The following is a 20336-nucleotide window of genomic DNA, read 5'->3' as shown; positions in this document are numbered from 1 at the left end:
GAGAATTGCTTGGTGAGTCTAAAATTTTAGATTTTTTGGTTCGAACCGCTGTATCTTTGTGAGACGCAGAGTAGGTGAACGGATGATCTTCGCATGTGTGGTTCCCACCGTGAAGCATGGAGGAGGAGGTGTGATGTGTGGGGGTGCATTGCTGATGACACTGTCACTGATTTATTTAGAATTCAAGGCACACTTAACCAGCATGGCTGCCACCACATTCTGCAGCGATACGCCATCCCATCCGGTTTGGGCTTAGTGGGACTGTCATCTGTTTTTCAACAGGACAATGACCCAACACACCTCCAGGCTGTGTAAGGGCTATTTGAACAAGAAGGAGAGCGATGGAGTGCTGCATCAGATGATCTGGCCTCCACAATTACCTGACCTGAAAAGCAGTCAACAAGTGCTCAGTATATGTGGGAACTCCTTCAAGACTCTTGTAATCGCATTCCAGGTGATTCTGGTTGAGAGAATACTAAAGAGTGTTCAAAGCTGTTGGCTACTTTGAAGAATCTCAAATATAATATATACACTACTGTTCAAAGGTTTGGAGTCACTTAGAAATGTCCCTGTTTTTTGAAAGACAATGATGTTTTTTTGTCCATTAAAATAACATTAAATTGATCAGAAATACAGTGTAGACATTGTTAATGTTGTAAATGACTATTGTAGCTGGAAACGGCTGAATTTTAATGGAATATCTACATAGGCGTACAGGTGCCCATTATCAGCAACCATCACTCTCCTGTGTTCTAATGGCACGTTGTGTTAGGTTACTACATGATGTATTGTGTTATAGTTTTGATGTCTTCACTATTATTCTACACTGTAGAAAGTAGTAAAAATAAAGAAAAACCCTAGAATGAGTAGGTGTGTCCAAAGTTTTCACTGGTACTGTATGTATGTACATTGTACAATCAATTGGAGATAGAGAGATTGTACATTTACCAGCACAATACAATGCCCTTGAGGATCTAGTTTTACCACATATGTCCTTTTCACTGCTTGGAGACATTCCTCGAAGAAGACATACAGGTTTCTATTGTTGTAACAAACAGTATCAACAATTCTACCTAAGATGCAGTCATCTAAATGTCTGCCACAGGTGGCCAGTGGCACCTCATTTGGGGAGGACGGGCTCCTGTGATTTGTCTGCCCTTGTCTGAATCTATTTTCACCACATTTGTCCTTTTCACTGCTTGGAGACATCCCTCCAAAGAATAATATTCAGGTTGATGTTGTTTTTTTAACAAACAGTATCAACAAGATTCAGTCCTCTAAATGTTCCAATGGATTTTTAGCCAATGTTTATATGTTAAAAATAAAACCCAGTAAAGTTCATAAATAGGCCACAGAATTCAAGGCTGCGTCTGTAACTTTCTTTCCAGGAAAACATGTTTTTGGCAGAGGTCACACACACACACACACACACACATACACACAGAGAAAATGTAGTCCCTCACTCCATAGGTTAGAGCAGAAGAAATATACGTTTTTTTTAGGGGAATTTTTATTGTTGGATATAAAAATCAGCTCTAGGTGATCTTCATTTAAGAAATCTGTTTCCAAGTATTCCCACATGTAATAGAAAGACAGGAAGTGATCGTATACAAATGCCAGCAAGGTTTGAAAAGATTACGTTTTAGTCAAACATCTGTTTGGTCTTCTTGCTGTCAATTTGCATTCTATAAATTATTCATAATTATGTTCCGGCCCCCCGACCATCCGCTCAAGAAAGTGACGGCCCGCGGCTGAAACTAGTTGATGATCCCTGGGTTAGAGCAGCCAGAAACTGCCTTTGGAGGCTTGGTTAAACCAACCCAGTCCCACCTACATGCTCCCAGTCATCCATCCTCCTCACCCATACAAGGCAGTGAATCAAGAGTCATCACAAGTTTATTGGTGTCACACAGACTTGTATTTCTAATTGGAAGTGAATGCTGACACAGATTTGGTTTTTCATCAATCATATCCATAATCACCATGGTGTGGTGTTGTACTCCCAACTTTAAATAAAAGACAGAGGTTTCTAATAAGAGGTGCCAGTGGTTGAGTAATCATATTCAACCTCCTAATGCTTATGTCGTACCTATGACCGTGGCACTGCTGTGAGAGAAGAAAGTAAAGTGTGTTATTAATGTGTTTGTGTACTGTCTTGTGTAAATGGTATAGACGTAGCACATCCCCTAGACAAGGTAAGGTAATGTAAATGTTATTGTACTATTTCGCACACACAATATATTTTAGGTTGGTTATTTTCCTATGTGTTTGACATGTACAGTGTACAGTCAACCTTAGTGTGAAAGAGATGCTTGGCTTTTGTTAACCTTACTTTTGTCAGATTGTTCTCCTGTGCTGTCATCACATTCCAGTGTTAAAACAGTGGTACGTTTGACTTGTCTTCTATACCATTAATTTAGCTCTGATTATGATGTGTGGGATACCACTGCTGTGCACTCTGAAAGATTAGGGGCTCAACAAGGGTTCTTCTAAGACACTCAAAGTTCTTTGAAGAACCTTACATGCTGACCACATGGCTCGTGTCTCGTGCGCGAGCGTTGCAAAATAAATGTACACATACATGCTATTCAATCATTGCACCCACACCACTCGTGTACCTCTGCGACCGTCTGCGTGACCAGGCGCTAAAATAGAAATTGGTTCTATTTGTGATGCTCAAAGCACTGCAAGTCCGGCCTCCCATCTCCTCATTGGTTTTTAGGAGCATATGTGTGATTGAAAGATGAACTTAGGTCCACTCTCCGATCGGTTGTAGCAATGCGGTCAGGTCCTGACCTTAGTTCCTTTTTTATGTCTCTATTTTAGTTTGGTCAAGGCGTGAGTTGGGGTGGGCATTCTATGTTTTGTTCTGTGTGTTAGATTTCTATGTCTTTGGCCTGGTATGGTTCCCAATCAGAGGCAGCTGTCAATCGTTGTCTCTGATTGAGAACCATACTTAGGCAGCCTGTTTTCCCACTATGGGTTGTGGGTAGTTGTTTCCTGTCTTCGTATTAGTTACCAGACCGAACTGGTTCGTTGTTCTTTTTGTTTACGTTGTATTTTAGTGTTCAGGTCATTTTAAATAAATGACGAACACTTACCACGCTGCATATTGGTCCGATCCTTCCTACTCTTCCTCAGACGAAGAGGACTGCCGTTACACTTCAATTTAAGGTAACGTTTGTCCCTTTCATGGTCTAAGTTGATATTGTTTTATGATGATTCCATCTATCTTTTCATATAAGTGCAAATCTTTCCAAAACAGAAAATCAACAGAGGTAAGAATATGTTGAAGGCTTGCTGAGGCGCATGTTTTGTTAAACATCTATAAAACACATTTTTTGGGGTTTCACAGACTTCACCTCTGAATATAACAGGAAACCTGTTTGATCACCATGAACAGCAAAATCAATCTGGCTATGGATACGTAGAACATGAACACATTAACATCAACACGCCAGAGGATATACCCATTGGACTTGGGGCTCTGCTGGGAGTTTACTACATATTAAGATTTTTTATTCTGTTTAGGGGATCCATTAAAAGGGGTTCTTTGAAGAACTTATAGGTTCCCCCCCCAGTTTAAATTTGAAGAGCCCCTAAAGGATCCTCCAGGAATCTTTACTTTTTAGAGTGTGTGTCCTGCCCCAGACAGTGTGTAACTTTGTTTTCATATTGGCACTGGACGTTAGGGCAGGGAACACAGACGTTTCCTGCGGCTATGCCTGCTGCTGTTGTCCCTATGGTGCCAGGGCAAACATCAGGGTGAGTAATGAGAGGAGGGGATGGATGGAGGGCAAAGCAAAAACACCTAAAAAATGAGAGAATTGTCCTTTCATCCTGACCTCTGCTAAAGAAGCAAACCTTTCTCTATATGTCCTTCCTCTCTTACTATTCCATCCATTCTCTCTGCTTCGTCTCCTCTTGTCATTTTTCGCTTCCTCTTGTCTCCTTCCTTCACATGTCCTAAAGCCTGTCTTTATTCATGTGAGCTTCATCAAACCATAACATTGCTCTTAAACTGACACAGTGGCTTTCTGTACGAATAGGCTACTATTTGTGGTGTGTGTGCGTGTGCGAGTGTGCGCACACATGGAGAGGAGAGTAAGATATCAGCTTCCCGTTTAAATTGGCTTACACACAAGCATGTGATAAACCAATCCATTTTGCTCTGGCCAACACTGAGATGTTTTACACATACATGGAGACAGTGTGAGTGTCAAACATTGAAACACTTTATTGAACACTTATCACTCTCGAAAAGCAGCAAAACCTTACTTTTCTATTTTAGCCACTGACTAACTGATTTTTTTTTTATCTTGAAATCTTTTGAAGAAATAACAAACACCTAGAGGCTTGTCCATCTGTTTGACATGCTTTACATGCCATGCTAGCCTATACTGTAGATGACATAGATGGCCTGATTATCGAATGGACACTAGTACATTCTGATCTGAAGCACAAAATATGTTCTGTACTAAATCTGAACTAGATATGTTCTATTGGTAAACACATGATCCCTTCCTGTGCACTGTACTCTCCATTTCTTACTTTGAGCTTTCACAGAAATTGAACGCCCTGCTTTAAAAAAAATGACTTATTTATTTTCAAATAAACACCATGCTTCCTGATGATTAACTGACCCCTGATCCTGAAGCCTGGTCAGGTGTTTCCTGTCTGCGGTGTAGAGGATGGACCATCCCTGGAATGCTGACAAGGAGGAAAGGTCACACTGGAACCACTGGAGAGAAAAGCCCTTTTAATTTAAAAAATGCCTCAATTAAACATAACCTTTCTCTAACTCTCTCTCTCTCTCTTTCTACATCCCTCCACCAGTCAATGAATCACTCTCTCCTGATTGTGGATCCAAAACTTTCCAAGGAGGGACATAATTGTCATTGTATATCTTTGGAGCTCCACTCTCACCTTGAGGGCATTACAGAACACAGACAGACTCCATTGATCTGAGCATGCTCACAGTGACCCGTCTCTGATTCCTCTTTCCTTGGCTCCTGCAGAGAGAGAGAGAGAGAGAGATAAACACTGAGAACAAGGGGAGACAGGCTCAGGTAGAGGGAGAGCACAACCCATTTGGCAAAAACTGGTTGAATCAATGTTGTTTCCAACTAATTTAGACCAAAAAAATGTGATTATGTTGAATCAAAGTCAAACTAATAGTATTAGCAAAAAGTCATCAACATAAGGGCATTTCATATTTTTATTTCTTTCACCCAACTTTTAACCTAAAAGCAAAGACATGGTGACATTTAGTTGACAACTCAACCAAATGTAAATCAAAACTAGATGTTGAACTGATGTCTGTGTCCAGTGGGAAAGGACATGATGCATTCGCGAAAAGTAGAGCAAAATGTCTTTCAGGTTCTTTAGAGAGGGATTTTTTTCCCATAGTCTCTCTCTCTCTGTTTCTCTCCCTATCTTTCCTTCTCAGCACTGACTTAGTATTGGGCCACAATGACTCCAGGGATGGTGGTAACTAGAGCAACCCCATTTCTTTCTCCATCCATCCTTCACTGCTTCCTCTAATCTCACTCACTCCATATTTCTATCTTTATCTAACACATCCAAACATACTTCATACTTCCACATTACCCCACAACCCCTGCACTGTACATCTTCCAGTCTTCTGTCCTCTCCCATACTATCACTTTGTCAAGTTCCCCCCATTTCTCCTCTCCTCACTGACCTTAATAAGGTTCTGTTAGTCTGTGTACTCTGGGATCAAACCCAAGCTTTGATATAGTTTCAGGGGACCTGGCTGGGTCAGCCATTAAAATGAAAACAAGGTCTTGTTTTGCTGGAAAGCTCTTGCCGTTGGCCTTCAGTGTTCTGTTTAACTTGTGGCCATTAATATTGCAGGCGTTGAAAAGAAGTAGGACAAAATGTTTTGTGCTGTTTCTTAACTTTAATTATTCATACCAGCTGCTGCATTCCTTTCCCTGGTCTGCTGGTCGGTTGGGGCTCAGTGGAACTCTTTGATATGGCTAATTAGCTTATCTTATTTGTGTCATATTACCATCAGTTCAGTCCTAGCAGGGAAGCAGGGTAGGCACAAAGACAGTATGGGATGAATGCACCTGTAGAGATAGAACCTGTAGACTTGTAGACTTGAGGTCTAGTCCGTATCATAAACCCTTCACAATTACTGTTCTCAAGACTCAACACAACACCCATGCACTTAGAATACTGCTCCCAAATGTCATCACACGGATATACTGTAAACATACATAAAATGAATCAGGAAACCCCACGTGCTTTAGATTACTGCAGGTAGGCAGCATAGTTACACAGAAACAACAACCACAGGAGCCCAGAGACACACCTGTTTAGGTACATACCTGAGATATGAGTGTGTCAAAGGCTGATGACATGCCAATCACCTCATAACATCATAATACAACAATCACAATGAAAATAAGAGGCTGGAATCTTTCAATGTGTATCATGTGTATCATCATCAGCTTTAACCCATGTTATGTGGAGAGGGGAATTGAAGTAAAAGGCATCACATTGTGTATGTTTCTGATGTGTGTGTCTGAGGTTCTCTCAAAAACACTATTGCATAGTCTTCAAAAGGGGAGAGCACATACAGAAACAATATGGTCCAATACTTATTCATTTGTATACTTTACATAGTGTAGGGGGGATAAGATAAGTTTAAATATTTTATTTCTTAGATGTACATACCATCAAAGAAAAGGCCACCTAATAGCACAATATAAAGTGATGCAGGTAGCCTATCGGCTAAGTGTGTTGGTCCAGTAACTGAAAGGTTGCTGGTTTGAATCCCTGAGCCGACTAGGTGAAATATCTGTCGATGTGCCCTTTGAGCAAGGCACTTAACCCTAATTGCTTCTGTAAGTCGCACTGGATAGGAGTGTCTGCGAAAATAATAAAACATTTATAACAATTTTGGTTATGATAAGTCAAAACAGGTATTCTAATCTCAGAAAAGCAGGATACTTAAAAATAAAGTAAGTAGAATAAACAAATCAACAAAGCAATACCATTGGTCAAGCCTGTTACAAAACTGAAAACAGTCTCTCGTTTATAGTCCAATGGTATCTAGCACTAGCTTCGTACGAATCATCCTGATCTCGCATGTTTACATTCTGTTTAGCTTCATCATTTTCCTCATAGCGTTCTCCTCTTACAGGCGCCCCTGCATTTTGACTGTGTATAGCTGTAGTCCCCTGAAACTATATCAAAGCTTGGGTTTGATCCCAGAGTAGACTCATCCGTAAGACTTTGATAGTTAATCAAGTGACCTTCCAAGGCGAGATGTTTTCTTCTTGATAGTTCCATTTTTAAATGTTTGGTAGCTTAGTCTGAGGCTATATCTCTAGGACTAGACCGGGCTCAAGCTTCAACAGTATCGCTAAACCACCGCTTGATCGACAAATACACCTGCATGACTTTTAGCATTATACGGGTATCAGCCCCAGGCTCAAAGCTCGAGAGAAACAGAGGGCCATGATCTGCACGGGTATCAGTTTGTTTATGATGAGTTTGTCTGTTTGTGAAATTACCTTCACTATGATGTTCACCTGGAAATAACCCACTGACCATTTCGCTAAACCCGCAATAACATCTGCTAAACATGTGTATGCGACCAATAACATTGGATTTGATTGACATACCCCTAGTAACTGTCCCATATCAACTGCACCATCATTGTTTCTGATGAAATGTACATTCCGTCTCTGCTGGTCTTTATCGAAGCACGGAAGAAGCAACTTTTTCTGATGAGTTTATTTATTGTAATTGTTTAACTGTATACTGTACATCAACATTTAAATGGTGCTATATGCAACGCCATGTTAGAGGTACAATCTCATAATACTATTGGTATAACCCATAATCCCAGGTGTGAAGACCAAACGTATCGCCCGAGTGTAGATACATGTACTCATGATGTGCCGGACTGGTTGCATTTTTGACTAGAATAAAATGTAGTCTGACCCGTCTGACAGTCTGTTAATATCTGATGTTCTCAAAGAAGGAGAATAAGCAAAGAGAGGAAAAAAGGAGTGACATCATCAGCATCAAAGAAAAGCGCTTGGTTGATGCTAAAACTGATATTTATTGATTTGTTTAACCATTTACTTTTCAGCCGTCCCCATAAAGACTATCATTTGATATATGCACATTTGTTTATCCAAAACACATGGCATGGCATTCAAATGGAAACGGTTGGCACTTCAAAAATGTAACCACCCTTTCAGAAAAGGTTCAGAAACTGTACATTCAGCTATGAAATATACTTCAAGATGATCTTTTGTTGAATAATACTAAAACTGTCTGTAACATTTCACATTCTGGCATTGTTATTACACACCTGTGGTGTAAAACAAGTATGTTCACAGAGAGTACATTGGACAAGATATGATGATTAAAATGGCTTTCGCTTGTAACATCATACAATAACATTGCTGTACAAATACTTATTATACCTCACTTCAAAATGTGTGAATTGAATATTACACTATATTTGAAATACGATGCGTCTCTTACAGTACATAAACGTCTCCATACAATACCAAAGTTGTTAATACTGCCCGACAAATGCAAAACGCAGTAACTATGAATTCTGATCAAAAATCTTTGATCTGTTTTAATGGCCAGGTGTATTATCTGATTAATGTGCTTTTTTGTTTCCTGACACAAGAACAAGCCAGTTGGTCAGAATATATCATGGAATATCTGAAATTGCAGTCTGTCTCGATATAATTGTTTTTTGCATTTCAGAAAAATGACGTAGTTACTGCGTTTTGCCATGGTAGGGCAGCATTTTGATTTGGTATTGTTTGTACAGTGGTGTGCACTATCCAAAACAGAACCCATACAAAGTTGTTCCATGTCCAAGTTCATGGTAGACAAAGAGTGTCAGAAAAGACAAGTGTGTGAATGTGCACCTGCAAGGCTGTCAATCAAACATTTTGATACACATTGTCTAGGAGTTTTACAGTTGTGGCATGTTGTGACATGCAGTTGTGGTCTTTTGACACAGGGACCTGTGTGTGGTTGAGCTGGCTCTATGTATTTCCTCAGACGATTTGTGTTCAAAGAAAGTCAAACACTTTAATTATGCTCCCAAACATTTAATGGGTCTGGCAACCAACGTTTCGTCCTTCTTCAGGGTCCTGTTCACCACTGCTGACCCAAACAAAGTCCTGCAGTGAGTTTGGAACTGACCCAGTCTGAGTATACACTGTACTCGACTGAGAGGTTTTCACCTTAAAGAGGCTCACTCTTGGATGTTTTCCCCACACATAGTCTGCATGTATGCCCTTCTGCCTGTAGATGGCAGCCTTGTCAAGGATGGTTTTGCGCAGAAGACACCAGGAAAGAGAGAGTGGGTCGATAGGTGATGCACAGGCAGCGTTGGTCTGTGCAGACAGGCAGGTGTTATAACACTGTGGCCTCCTCCATGGCATTGACCCACCTGCAAAACAAAAGTGAATAACATGAACACGGTAGATGTTTATGTGTGTCTGCCTGTGTGCGTGTGTGTGTAGCCTGACCTGCGGGCAGTGTGCTGATCTTCTGCTCTAAAGGTGTAGTATAGTGTCTTCTTGTGGTAGAGCTGAAACATGTTGGAGCTCTCCTCTCCCTCCGGCCTCTCTGTCAGCTTCACTGTGAAACTCTGCAGGGGCAGAATCTCAGATGCCATCTTGTCCTGTGTTGAGAGTGAGGTAGGGACATTTATAAAGGACAAGTCACATACTCAGCTGTATATACCAATTAGGTTTTTACAGAATTTTGAGAAACAAGGAAACTAACACACTTGTATTTGTGATTTAAGTTAACAACACAGCTTATTATAAATGGTAGCTACCTACAAAGCTTGGAAAAATAAACATACAATAAACAGTACAAATAAAGAGAGAGCACAGAATTTCTCAATATCAGGAGAGACTTTGTAGAAGCTTTTAAAAGAGTCCAGAATAATATGGGCATATTGTGAGTATATTGAGGGTGCGTGCTCACATGTGTGTACGTATGTATGTGAGTGTGTGTGTGTGTGTGTGTGTGTTTGGGGCTGGTGTGGGAGACTCTGTGCCCCCTCACCTCACGTGCTGTGAAGGTGTAGAGCACCTTGTCTTTGAGGAGGAACCACAGCCTCTTCCACTTCCTCTTGCTCTTCTTACGCCGCTGCAGGCTGCCACTCATGGCCGAGCCCTCAGCCCCCAACACCACCTGCAACATAGGTCAGAGGTCAACATCAGGAAGTTAGCAGGGCATACCACAGAATATTGCATCAGAGCAGAACTACAGAACTACACTGATAAAGGTCAAAGGTGATGAGGTATTGCGGACCTGGTTGAGAGAAGAGGTGCTCTTCCTGCTCCTCCACAGGCTTGGGGGCTGGAAGCTCTGGAACACAGCTGAGAGGGGCCGACTGGCCCGGTGGGTGCAGGGGCTGGAGTTACCACACGCCCCTGAGATACTGACACCTCTCTTCCTGAGCTCAGCGTAGCAGTGGTCACACACTTTGGCCACCCTGTCTTTGAGGTACTTCAGAGGATACTTGTTCCTGGAGCAGGCACGACACACCACCTGGGTGTAGAGAGAGAGAGAACAGGTGTGAAGGTGGAACGAGAGGACCTCTGATTTCAGGAGTGTTGGAGATCAAGAAGTCAAGATACTAAAAGAGCCTGCCAGGATAATGTAAAACAGTGGGTTGGGGTCAGTATGAGTGAGAGTCTCCTATGACAGCAGTATGATTGACAGGCTCCTACAGTAAGGCCCGTGTGTGTCTTACCTTCCCACAGGCGTTGCAGTGGTGGCGTCTCAGGGTCATGCTGAAGTCGGAGGTACAGTTCATACACATCATCACATGAGTCACAGGCACCAGCACTGGAGCTGCCTCCCCCAGGGCCATCCACAGCTTCTCACGTGCCTGCATGGGGAAACAATGTTGCAGCAACGTTACAACAACATTACAAACCAATACATCAATGTTACAACGTTACAACAGCATAACAACAATGTTACAACAACGTTAACAACCTTTTGTGCATTTTATAAATATCACACTTTAAATTGGTTACAAGTGAGCTTTAATGGTATGTCCTGTCCTGAGTGTCATTCAGCGGTGAACTCATTACCTCACTGCAGAGGCCACCGAAAGTACACAGGCCTGCAGCATGATCTGCTATGGCCCGACTCAACGTGTGGAACCAGTCCTCCCTCTCACCACAGGAACTAGGGACACAGAAACAGATATGTGTTCAGGCTGTACACATAATTAGACATATACATGTGTACATACAGCATACATGCAGTATATGTATATATATAAGTCCATATATTATATACTGTATGTAACCAACGGACAAGACTGGTACAAAGCCCCAGACAGGTGTCCTCTGCTCTGACTTACCTGGCTGACAGGGTGATGCTGACGTCATTCACCTCGATCCTCAGGGCATTGAGCACGTTGTCTATGACGGGTATACTGACCTGGGAGAACAGTACACACAGCACAGCAGTCAGCACACAGACAGACAGAAAGACATGGTGACACAGCCATAGGTCAGGGGTGAGGTCTGAAGATCAGGGACGGTCATCTCATTAGGAGGGGGTGGGACTCACCTTCATCCCAGACAGATAGAGAGTATTCTTCAGACGGTATTTACCATCCTGCTGAGGATAGGTGTACAGCATCACATCATTCATCTGGTGTAGACAGAAACAGAGGGACAGAGGTATGATTACTATCATGTGTGCAAACACAGCCTGACTGCCAGCCTGAAATGTATGGCTACATTCCGGTACTCTACCCTTCTCCTGAAGTGTGTGCTCGTATACTTTCCCTAATGGATTTAAAAGTAATGTGAGAAATACTCCCTCCAGCCATGCTTGCATCCAATCTAATGCTTTTAAATGCATGGGGGGAGTGAACAAGAACACACTTCTGGAGATTGGAAACACAACCCTTATCTTGTTCAAAGGGAATTTGCCACAGGGGGCACTATAAACTTGAAGACGTCCTCCAGTGATTTGTTTTGAAAATTTCCTGTTGAAAAGTGATATCCCAAGTATATAGTAAAGCACACACACTAAAGGGTAAAAATATATATGTTTTGAGCAAAATAATATTTTTTTCAACACAACTGCAAACTTCAAAGAGTGAGCCATTCAAGGAGTTGGTCTGATGGTCAGATGTGATGTCATTGATCTCCCGACTTGCTTGAGGAGCTATAGAGAACAAAAGAGGAAGACCCCACCCCCCCACTTGTGTCATGTCATGTCATACCTGGACCACCTATTGAGATGTGCCTTTTGTTTAGTAAATCAGGTGTTCAATGAGGATAAAAGAAGACTGGAGGAGGACTTTAGAGCAATTAATGTGGAACCTCCTTGGTCGCGATGTTATTTTTTTTGGGGGGGGGAGATTTCCTTTCATATTATTCACACATTCAAACGTTAACGCCTCAAACCACACATTCCCAAGTCACACACAACAAAGGCTATATGATAAAAAGGCACCAACGTTTATTTGCTTATTACACCCAACGTAATGTAATCCTCAGAACATACTACAGCCTATTGTGTTGGAGGGCCTTATTTAGAGTGGGACAAAAGCAGTGACATCATTATTCACACATTTTGTGTGCTCTAAACATCCGCGGCCCATAAGGCAGCATCCAGGAATTCTCCACCGGTCCCTTCCAGCTCCCAGCTGCTCTGAGAAACTGCCTGGTCTGGGTGGAGGCCCTGGAACCAGCCACCACTACAACAACAAAACAAGCTCAAAAGGGACAAAACAGCATGTGACCCTCTAGTCCTGACTGTGGTGCCAGGAAAATACCTCTCCCTAAACGTCAACACAACTCAGGAGCTGATCAGGAGACAGTAGAGTGAGCACACCCCCATCCACATCGACGGGATCGCAGTGGAGAAGGTGAAAAGCTTTACATTCCTTGGAGTACACATCACTGACAATCTAAAATGGTCCACCCACACAGACATTGTGGTGAAGAAGGCGCAACAGCCTCAGGAGGCTGACGAGATTTGGCTTGGCACCTAATACCCTCACAAACTTTTCCAGATGCACAATTGAGAGCATCCTGTCAGGCTGTATCCCCGCCTGGTACGACAACTGTACCACCCGCAAATGCAGAGCTCTCCAGAGGGTGGTGCTGTCTGCCCAATGCATCACCGGGGGCACACTGCCTGCCCTCCAGGACACCTACAGAGATGTGTACAAAGTACAACCTAGAAACTCCATTTTAATCATGCATTAGATGCTCAACTACTGCAAATTCACTTTCCCAACACGTTTCTCTTCCTCTCTTCTGCTTCAAGTACTTCACCTGTTTCTTCCCTTCTGTGACAGTCCCTCTCTCTTCTCACTCCTCCCCTAATCCTTTCCTTGACTCGTGGCTCTCTCCTCTCTAAAACTTTCCTCTGGTTGCCATGACAGTGACTTTCCTCTGGTTAGCATGACAGTGACTTTCCTCTGGTTAGCATGACAGTGACTTTCCTCTGGTTAGCATGACAGTGACTTTCCTCTGGTTAGCATGATAGTGACTTTCCTCTGGTTAGCATGACAGTGACTTTCATCTGGTTAGCATGACAGTGACATTCCTTTAGTTGCCATGACAGTGACATTCCTTTAGTTGCCATGACAGTGGCATTCCTTTGGTTGCCATGACAGTGCCTTAATGGCTGTTGAGCGCTGCTCCTCAGTGTCACTAAGTGAGTGATGGCTTTCATCATCTCTGTTTGGACTCGCTGGCCCATACATTACACCTGCTGCCCCTCTCCAGCCATCTACTCCAGAGGAGCTACCCAGTTACTCACACACATCAGTCTCTCAACCATCACTCTAGGACCAAAAGGCTCCTTAACAGCTTCTACCCCAAGCCATAAGACTGCTGAACAATTAATCAAATGGCCACCTGGACTATTTACATTGACACTGCTGCTACTTGCTGTTTATGATCTATGCATAGTCACTTCCCCCATACCTACATGCACAAATGACGTCAACTAACCTGTACCCCCGCACATTGACTCTGTACCAGTACCACCTGTATATAGTCTCGTTAATGTTCTTTTATTGTGTTACTTTTTTATATATATTTTTAAACTTTAGTTTCTTGAACGGCATTGTTGGTTGAAGGTCTACACCTGTTGTATTCGACGCATGTGACAAATAAAAATGGATTTGATTTGATATACAACCCATTTGGGAGACACAGGGAGAGAGAGACATGAAGACAATAAGAAAGTGGTAGGAAAAGGAAGCAGAGAAAGAGAATGGCTCCTCGGAGAATGGCTCCCAGCTAGCACATAACGTTCTGAGAACCATATGTTTCTTAGAGCTCGGTGAGAGCGTGGTTGCCCTATGGTTATTTTGCATACAACTTTCCCACAATGTTCTGAGAATGGTGCAGGACAGTGGCTTGGCATTAGAACATTCTCAGCACATTTAAGGAACTTGACAAAATAATTTTATTTTCTTGGAATTTCATTACTTCAACATAATGTTTCCTAAAGGTTCAAACATGGTTACATTGAATGACATTTCTGGTAATGTTCTAGGAATGTTCTCCAACTAGTTTCACATTGGGAATGAAACAATGTTCTTCTGTGGGAATTTCAATACTTCAGCATTATGTTATTATGTTACCTACAGGTTTCCTTATGGTTCTATTTAAATGTATATTTTCGAATATTCAGCGAATGTTCAAAAACAAAGTTCTTCTGTGGAAATTTCAGTACTTCAGCATTATGTTTCCTACATGTTTTCTCATGGTTCTATTTAAAGTCATGCTCTCAAATTGTTCCAAGAAACATAAGGCGTTGTTCCCACAACCAATGTGAAACCAAAAACATACTTTCCCACAACTTCCAAGGAACCAACTGTGCTATTTGTTTTAGTTCAATATAAAGTACATACTAGTAAATGTCACAATAGTATATGATACCCTTTTCTTCTTTCTACCATTTACTTCCCTTAGACTTTGTTTTATGTCACTCCCCCCAGTCTACAGAGTGTCTGGTCTTTGCAGCCCTGTCAGTCCCCTCACTGCACAGGAAGCCAGCATCCAGTGACCCACACCAAACATCCTGTGAGGAAGCAGGGCCCTCAAAAACAAGCCCTGAGAGAGGGAGGCACCTGGCTGGGTATGGTGGGGCTAGGGTTGTCAATTTCTGGGAACGTTCAACAAATTCCCTGGTTATCTCAAAATCTCGGTTGGAGGATTCCCGGAATCAGGAGGGAATAAGCAGGAAATCCGGAATCCTCCAACTGTTATTTTGGGAAAACCAGGGAATTTATTTTGTGTTCCTGGAATTTTGCAACCCTAGGTGTGGCCCTGTGGCCTTGTCCTCCTTCCTCTGCCTGCTTCTACATTCTGCCTCCCTCTGTATCCTCCCTTTGCCTCTCTGCCTCACCCTGTTTTAAACATTTTTATTTCACCTTTATTTAACCAGGTAGGCAAGTTGAGAACAAGTTCCCATTTACAATTGTGACCTGGCCAAGATAAAGCAAAGCAGTTTGACACATACAACAACACAGAGGTACACATGAAAAAAACAAACAGTCAATAATACAGTAGAAAAATAAGTCTATATACAATGTGAGCAAATGAGGTGAGATAATGGAGGTAAAGGTAAAAAAAAGGCCATGGTGGCGAAGTAAATACAATATAGCAAGTAAAACACTGGAATGTTAGATTTGCAGTGGAAGAATGTGCAAAGTAGAGATAGAAATAATGGGGTGCAAAGGAGCAAAATAAATAAATACAGTAGGGGGAGAGGTAGTTGTTTGGGCTAAATTATAGATGGGCTATGTACAGGTGCAGTAATCTGTGAGCTGCTCTGACAGCTGGTGCTTAAATCTAGTGAGGGAGATAAGTGTTTCCAGTTTCAGATATGTTTGTAGTTCGTTCCAATCGTTGGCAGCAGAGAACTAGAAAGAGAGGCGGCCAAAGGAAGAATTGTTTTTGGGGGTGACCAGAGAGACATACCTGCTGGAGCATGTGCTACAGGTGGGTTCTGCTATGGTGACCAGCGAGCTGAGATAAGGGGGGACTTTACTTAGCAGGGTCTTGTAGATGACCTGGAGCCAGTGGGTTTGGCGAGTATGAAGTATGAAGCGAGGGCCAGCCAACGAGAGCGTACAGGTCACAGTGGTGGGTAGTATATGGGGCTTTGGTGACAAAACGGATGGCACTGTGATAGACTGCATCCAATTTATTGAGTAGGGAATTGGATGCTATTTTGTAAATTACATCGCCGAAGTCGATCGGTAGGATGGTCAGTTTTGCAAGGGTATGTTTGGCAGCATGAGTGAAGGATGCTTTGTTGCGAAATAGGAACTCAATTCTAGATTTAACTTTGGATTGGAGATCTTTGATGTGAGTCTGGAAGGAGAGTTTACAGTTTAACCAGACACCTAGGTATTTGTAGTTGTCCACATATTCTAAGTCAGAACCTGTCTCCCTCTACATCTGATTGCCTTTACCAGCCACAACAGTATCCAGAAAACTTGGATGAGACCCCACCCTTACATGATCCGAATGACCACCATGTATGATTCTGAAATATTAGTGAAAGTTTTAATGGCACATGAAGAGGATAGTGGTTAGTAGACCGGTAATAGTTACCAGAAATAGGTGTCTGGGCTGTCTGCTTTTCCTGGAAACTTTCATTAGAGTGCCTTCCTTCACAAACATCTGCAAACACACAGAAATAGAGAACATGTTAGCAAGAGGACTGTCTGTACTGCACTAGCAGTGGGCTTTTAGATCCCGTGTCGGATTTCTAGGCGGCCACGGTCTGAGATTGGTATTATTCACTGTTTATGTTATGTTTGTTGAACAGAGTAACACTGTTCAGAGAGAGAGAGAGAGAGAGTGAAAGAGAGAGAGGCAGACTGATCTCACCCTTCCTGGCTTGAGTAGATCTCTCTTGCCTCTGACACTGTACTCAATGTGAACCAGCCGCAACAAATTCTCCTGTGTGTCAGAGAGACAGAGAGAGAGAGGGACAAGAGAGGAGAGTGAGATAAGGAGGAATTTTCCTGTGAGAGATGGGTAAAGAGAGGAACTGTTCTTGTGAATGAGAGGGAGGGCAGTGGAAAGGGATGTGCTGCTGGAAACTGAATAGGAGTGGAAGAGATAGTGTGCGTGTGTGTGTGTGTGTGTGTGTGTGTGTGTGTGTGTGTGTGTGTGTGTGTGTGTGTGTGTGTGTGTGTGTGTGTGTGTGTGTGTGTGTGTGTGTGTGTGTGTGTGTGTGTGTGTGTGTGTGTGTGTGTGTGTGTGAGACACGCATACACTGTAAATGGGTTACCGTGAATTTGACAGTATAGCTTACAGCCAGTAAAAAAGTAGCTTACAGGCAGCTCGGTGGCAAATAAAATTCAGTATTTTATATTACAGTAATATAAAAACGGTATCAAAGAATGTCTCGTATAGACACACAGTACAATACCAAACAATATACTGTATTATACTGTAAAAAAAGCAAATGCTACCACAATTGGAATGAATGGATAAATTAATTAAATTAATTGAGGCATTTGTATTTTTCTGTAATTACAAGAGATTGTTGCAAGCAGGTTGGATGCTAGGTAAAGTGTTTTCACATTACATCATATTAATGAATAATTGGTGGCACTTCTAGAGGCCTTAACAAAGGCTTCCAAACTGTCAATGACTACAGACCAAAACAGACAGGGCAAAATGCTCAACCATTTAAGGCTTAAGGCTTTCTGCCTTAAGGGGATATGTGATCTATCTTATGAGGATCTGTGTGGCTGTTTGAGAGACAGGGGATATATAATCTATTTTAGGAGGATCTGTGTGGCTGTTTGAGAGACAGGGGATATATGATCTATCTTAGGATGATCTGTGTGGCTGTTTGAGAGACAGGGGATATATGATCTATCCTAGGAGGATCTGCGTGAGGGTGTGTGTGTGCTCTACAATGTAAGTAATGTCCTTACTCATACTGCATCCTTTGTTACGAAGCACCTGGGATCTTTGATGATATCATCTTTCCTCGCCCTCACATTAATCAATAGGTAACAGAGCCCAGTGAGAGCAGAGAGACAGGCCTCTCCAAGATGACTGACGCGATTTCACTCACAATAGTGTTGCCATGCGGAACCAAGAAGGATTTACACAGGGAAAATGTGAGCTGTCTCCACACTTTCAAGTTCACAATCCAAGTTTGTACATTCTGTACATGCATACCTCTAGCAAACACTTGCATGAGCACATGTACACAGTTGTCTGAAATAAATAGAGAAACACCCATACAGACACACCGATTTACCCCTTGCTTGAGGTTTTCATTAGCCTGGTCTGCCACCTCTGAAACGATGACTAAGGCAGCTGGAACAGAGGGAGAGACAGAAAGGGTTAATGTACATTAATATGCAGGGAGTAAACAACTAACCTATGATATTGTGTGTGTGTGTGTGTGTGTGTGTGTGTGTGTGTGTGTGTGTGTGTGTGTGTGTGTGTGTGTGTGTGTGTGTGTGTGTGTGTGTGTGTGTGTGTGTGTGTGTGTGTGTGTGTGTGTCTGACCTCTGCCAAAAACATGTTTTTGGCAATTCTTAAAAAGCAGAGAAAGACCATACCTTGTGTATCCTCATATTCTTTCGAATCAGGGGAGAGGTTGTTTAAGTAATCTACAAAACATAACGGCACAAACAAACAAATTATTCAAAAACAGAAATGGATGAATAATGTGCAGAATGCCACATAACACTATTCAAGGTCGGGAGCCAAGACAGGGTACATAAATGGAAGTTAGTATTACAATTTTGCAATAGTACATTATGAGGTGTGTGTCAAATACCTGTGAGCAGCATGCGGTACTGGAGGACTCTCACAATGACCTGCAGCAGCTGGTGCTTCAATTGGACCTGAGCTCCATCTGGACCTTGCTTCTGCACACATAAACACATTGCTAGGTTAACACACACCTGCATGCATGACTGTGGAACATACACACACACATTGCGCACAGACATGAACACGTAACCTCGCACACGCAAATAAATAATACAATGCACAAGACTACTCTCAACTTGGGTAACCGCTGTTAAAATGATGCAATCAAAGCTATAGACGACAGAAGGATGAATGAGATAATCTTGACAGAACGTTTGACCACCAACCTGACCACTCCAAATCTCCTCACCACACAAACCCTGTACTGTCTCTATTCTTCTGCCCTATGGAATCCCTTCAAAGGGGAGAATAAGCGAGATATCTAAAAACTTCTTTCAGAGGCTAATTGTGTCTGATGGACATGTATTCCCAGTCCCAGAGAGGGTCTGTAATACAAAGGGCCCAGAGCAGATCCACACATCACCATTGACTGAGAAGTCTCCTAACCCAATAGAGCCCCGTTCCTCATTAGAGACGAAGAGATAACCCCCCCGCGGGACTGAGACAACCATCCTTTCATTTACACCGCGTGACTATGTAACGCACACACACACACGCACACACACGCACACGCAGGCCTGCAAACATACACACATACACACACTCACATGTAAGCACACACACACACACACACGCACACGCAGGCCCGCAAACATACACACATACACACACTCACATGTAAGCACACACACACGTACGCATGCACGCACACACATGCAAACGCGCAAACAGGCACGCAAGGACACACACACAGACACATGCAAGCACACCCACAAATGTACGGACACACACACACACACACAGGGCTGGCGAGACAATATTGCTGGCCCTACAAAGGGGAGGATTAATAGCCACCACACACCAACCTTGGTCTTCATTATGAGAGATGGAGCATAGCAGAACGGAGTAAAAATAGAGCAACGATTTGGAACCAGGATTCTACTGTCAAACCCCCACCTCGAATCAGCTAATCCACCTCCCTAAATTCTCTTTCTCTCTTTGTCTCTGTTTCAATCCCCTTTTCTCTTACTCCATTCCCTCCCCCTATGGAAAAATCACATTATTTCACATGTGGAAATGTCACATGATTTCACATGTGAAAATGTCACATGATTTCACATGTGAAATTATGTGGTTTTGGAACCGTTCTCATGTAATAATATTTCACATGACGATTTTCACATGTGATCACATTACATTGTGCATGTTTATACGTATATACACATTAAGTATTATTTAACACGTCTCACGATCTGAACACACATAGATGACAGAAGGATGAATGAGATAATCTTGACATAACGTTTGACCACCAACCTGACCACTCCAAATCTCTTCACCACACAAACCCTGTACTGTCTCTATTCTTCTGCCCTATGGAATCCCTTCAAATGAGAA

General features: G+C 42.4%; 1 protein-coding gene across 1 annotated transcript in view; it reads right to left on the bottom strand.

The window, feature by feature from the left end:
* Positions 1 to 8049: 8049 nt before the first annotated feature.
* The window catches only part of LOC135542087 (FYVE, RhoGEF and PH domain-containing protein 5-like), a 45303-nt gene continuing 33016 nt past the window's right edge, over positions 8050 to 20336 (bottom strand). The window contains 13 exon segments of the mRNA XM_064968738.1: positions 8050 to 9463; positions 9543 to 9697; positions 10090 to 10218; positions 10339 to 10578; positions 10784 to 10921; positions 11130 to 11226; positions 11405 to 11484; positions 11617 to 11700; positions 16644 to 16712; positions 16923 to 16994; positions 18316 to 18374; positions 18623 to 18673; positions 18844 to 18934. Coding sequence (XP_064824810.1) covers positions 9427 to 9463; positions 9543 to 9697; positions 10090 to 10218; positions 10339 to 10578; positions 10784 to 10921; positions 11130 to 11226; positions 11405 to 11484; positions 11617 to 11700; positions 16644 to 16712; positions 16923 to 16994; positions 18316 to 18374; positions 18623 to 18673; positions 18844 to 18934 — 1302 coding nt within the window. The 3' untranslated portion in view covers positions 8050 to 9426.

The sequence above is a fragment of the Oncorhynchus masou genome, chromosome 6 (assembly GCF_036934945.1).
Source record: "Oncorhynchus masou masou isolate Uvic2021 chromosome 6, UVic_Omas_1.1, whole genome shotgun sequence".
NCBI lineage: Eukaryota > Metazoa > Chordata > Actinopteri > Salmoniformes > Salmonidae > Oncorhynchus > Oncorhynchus masou.
This window is presented reverse-complemented; position numbering and strand designations above follow the sequence as displayed.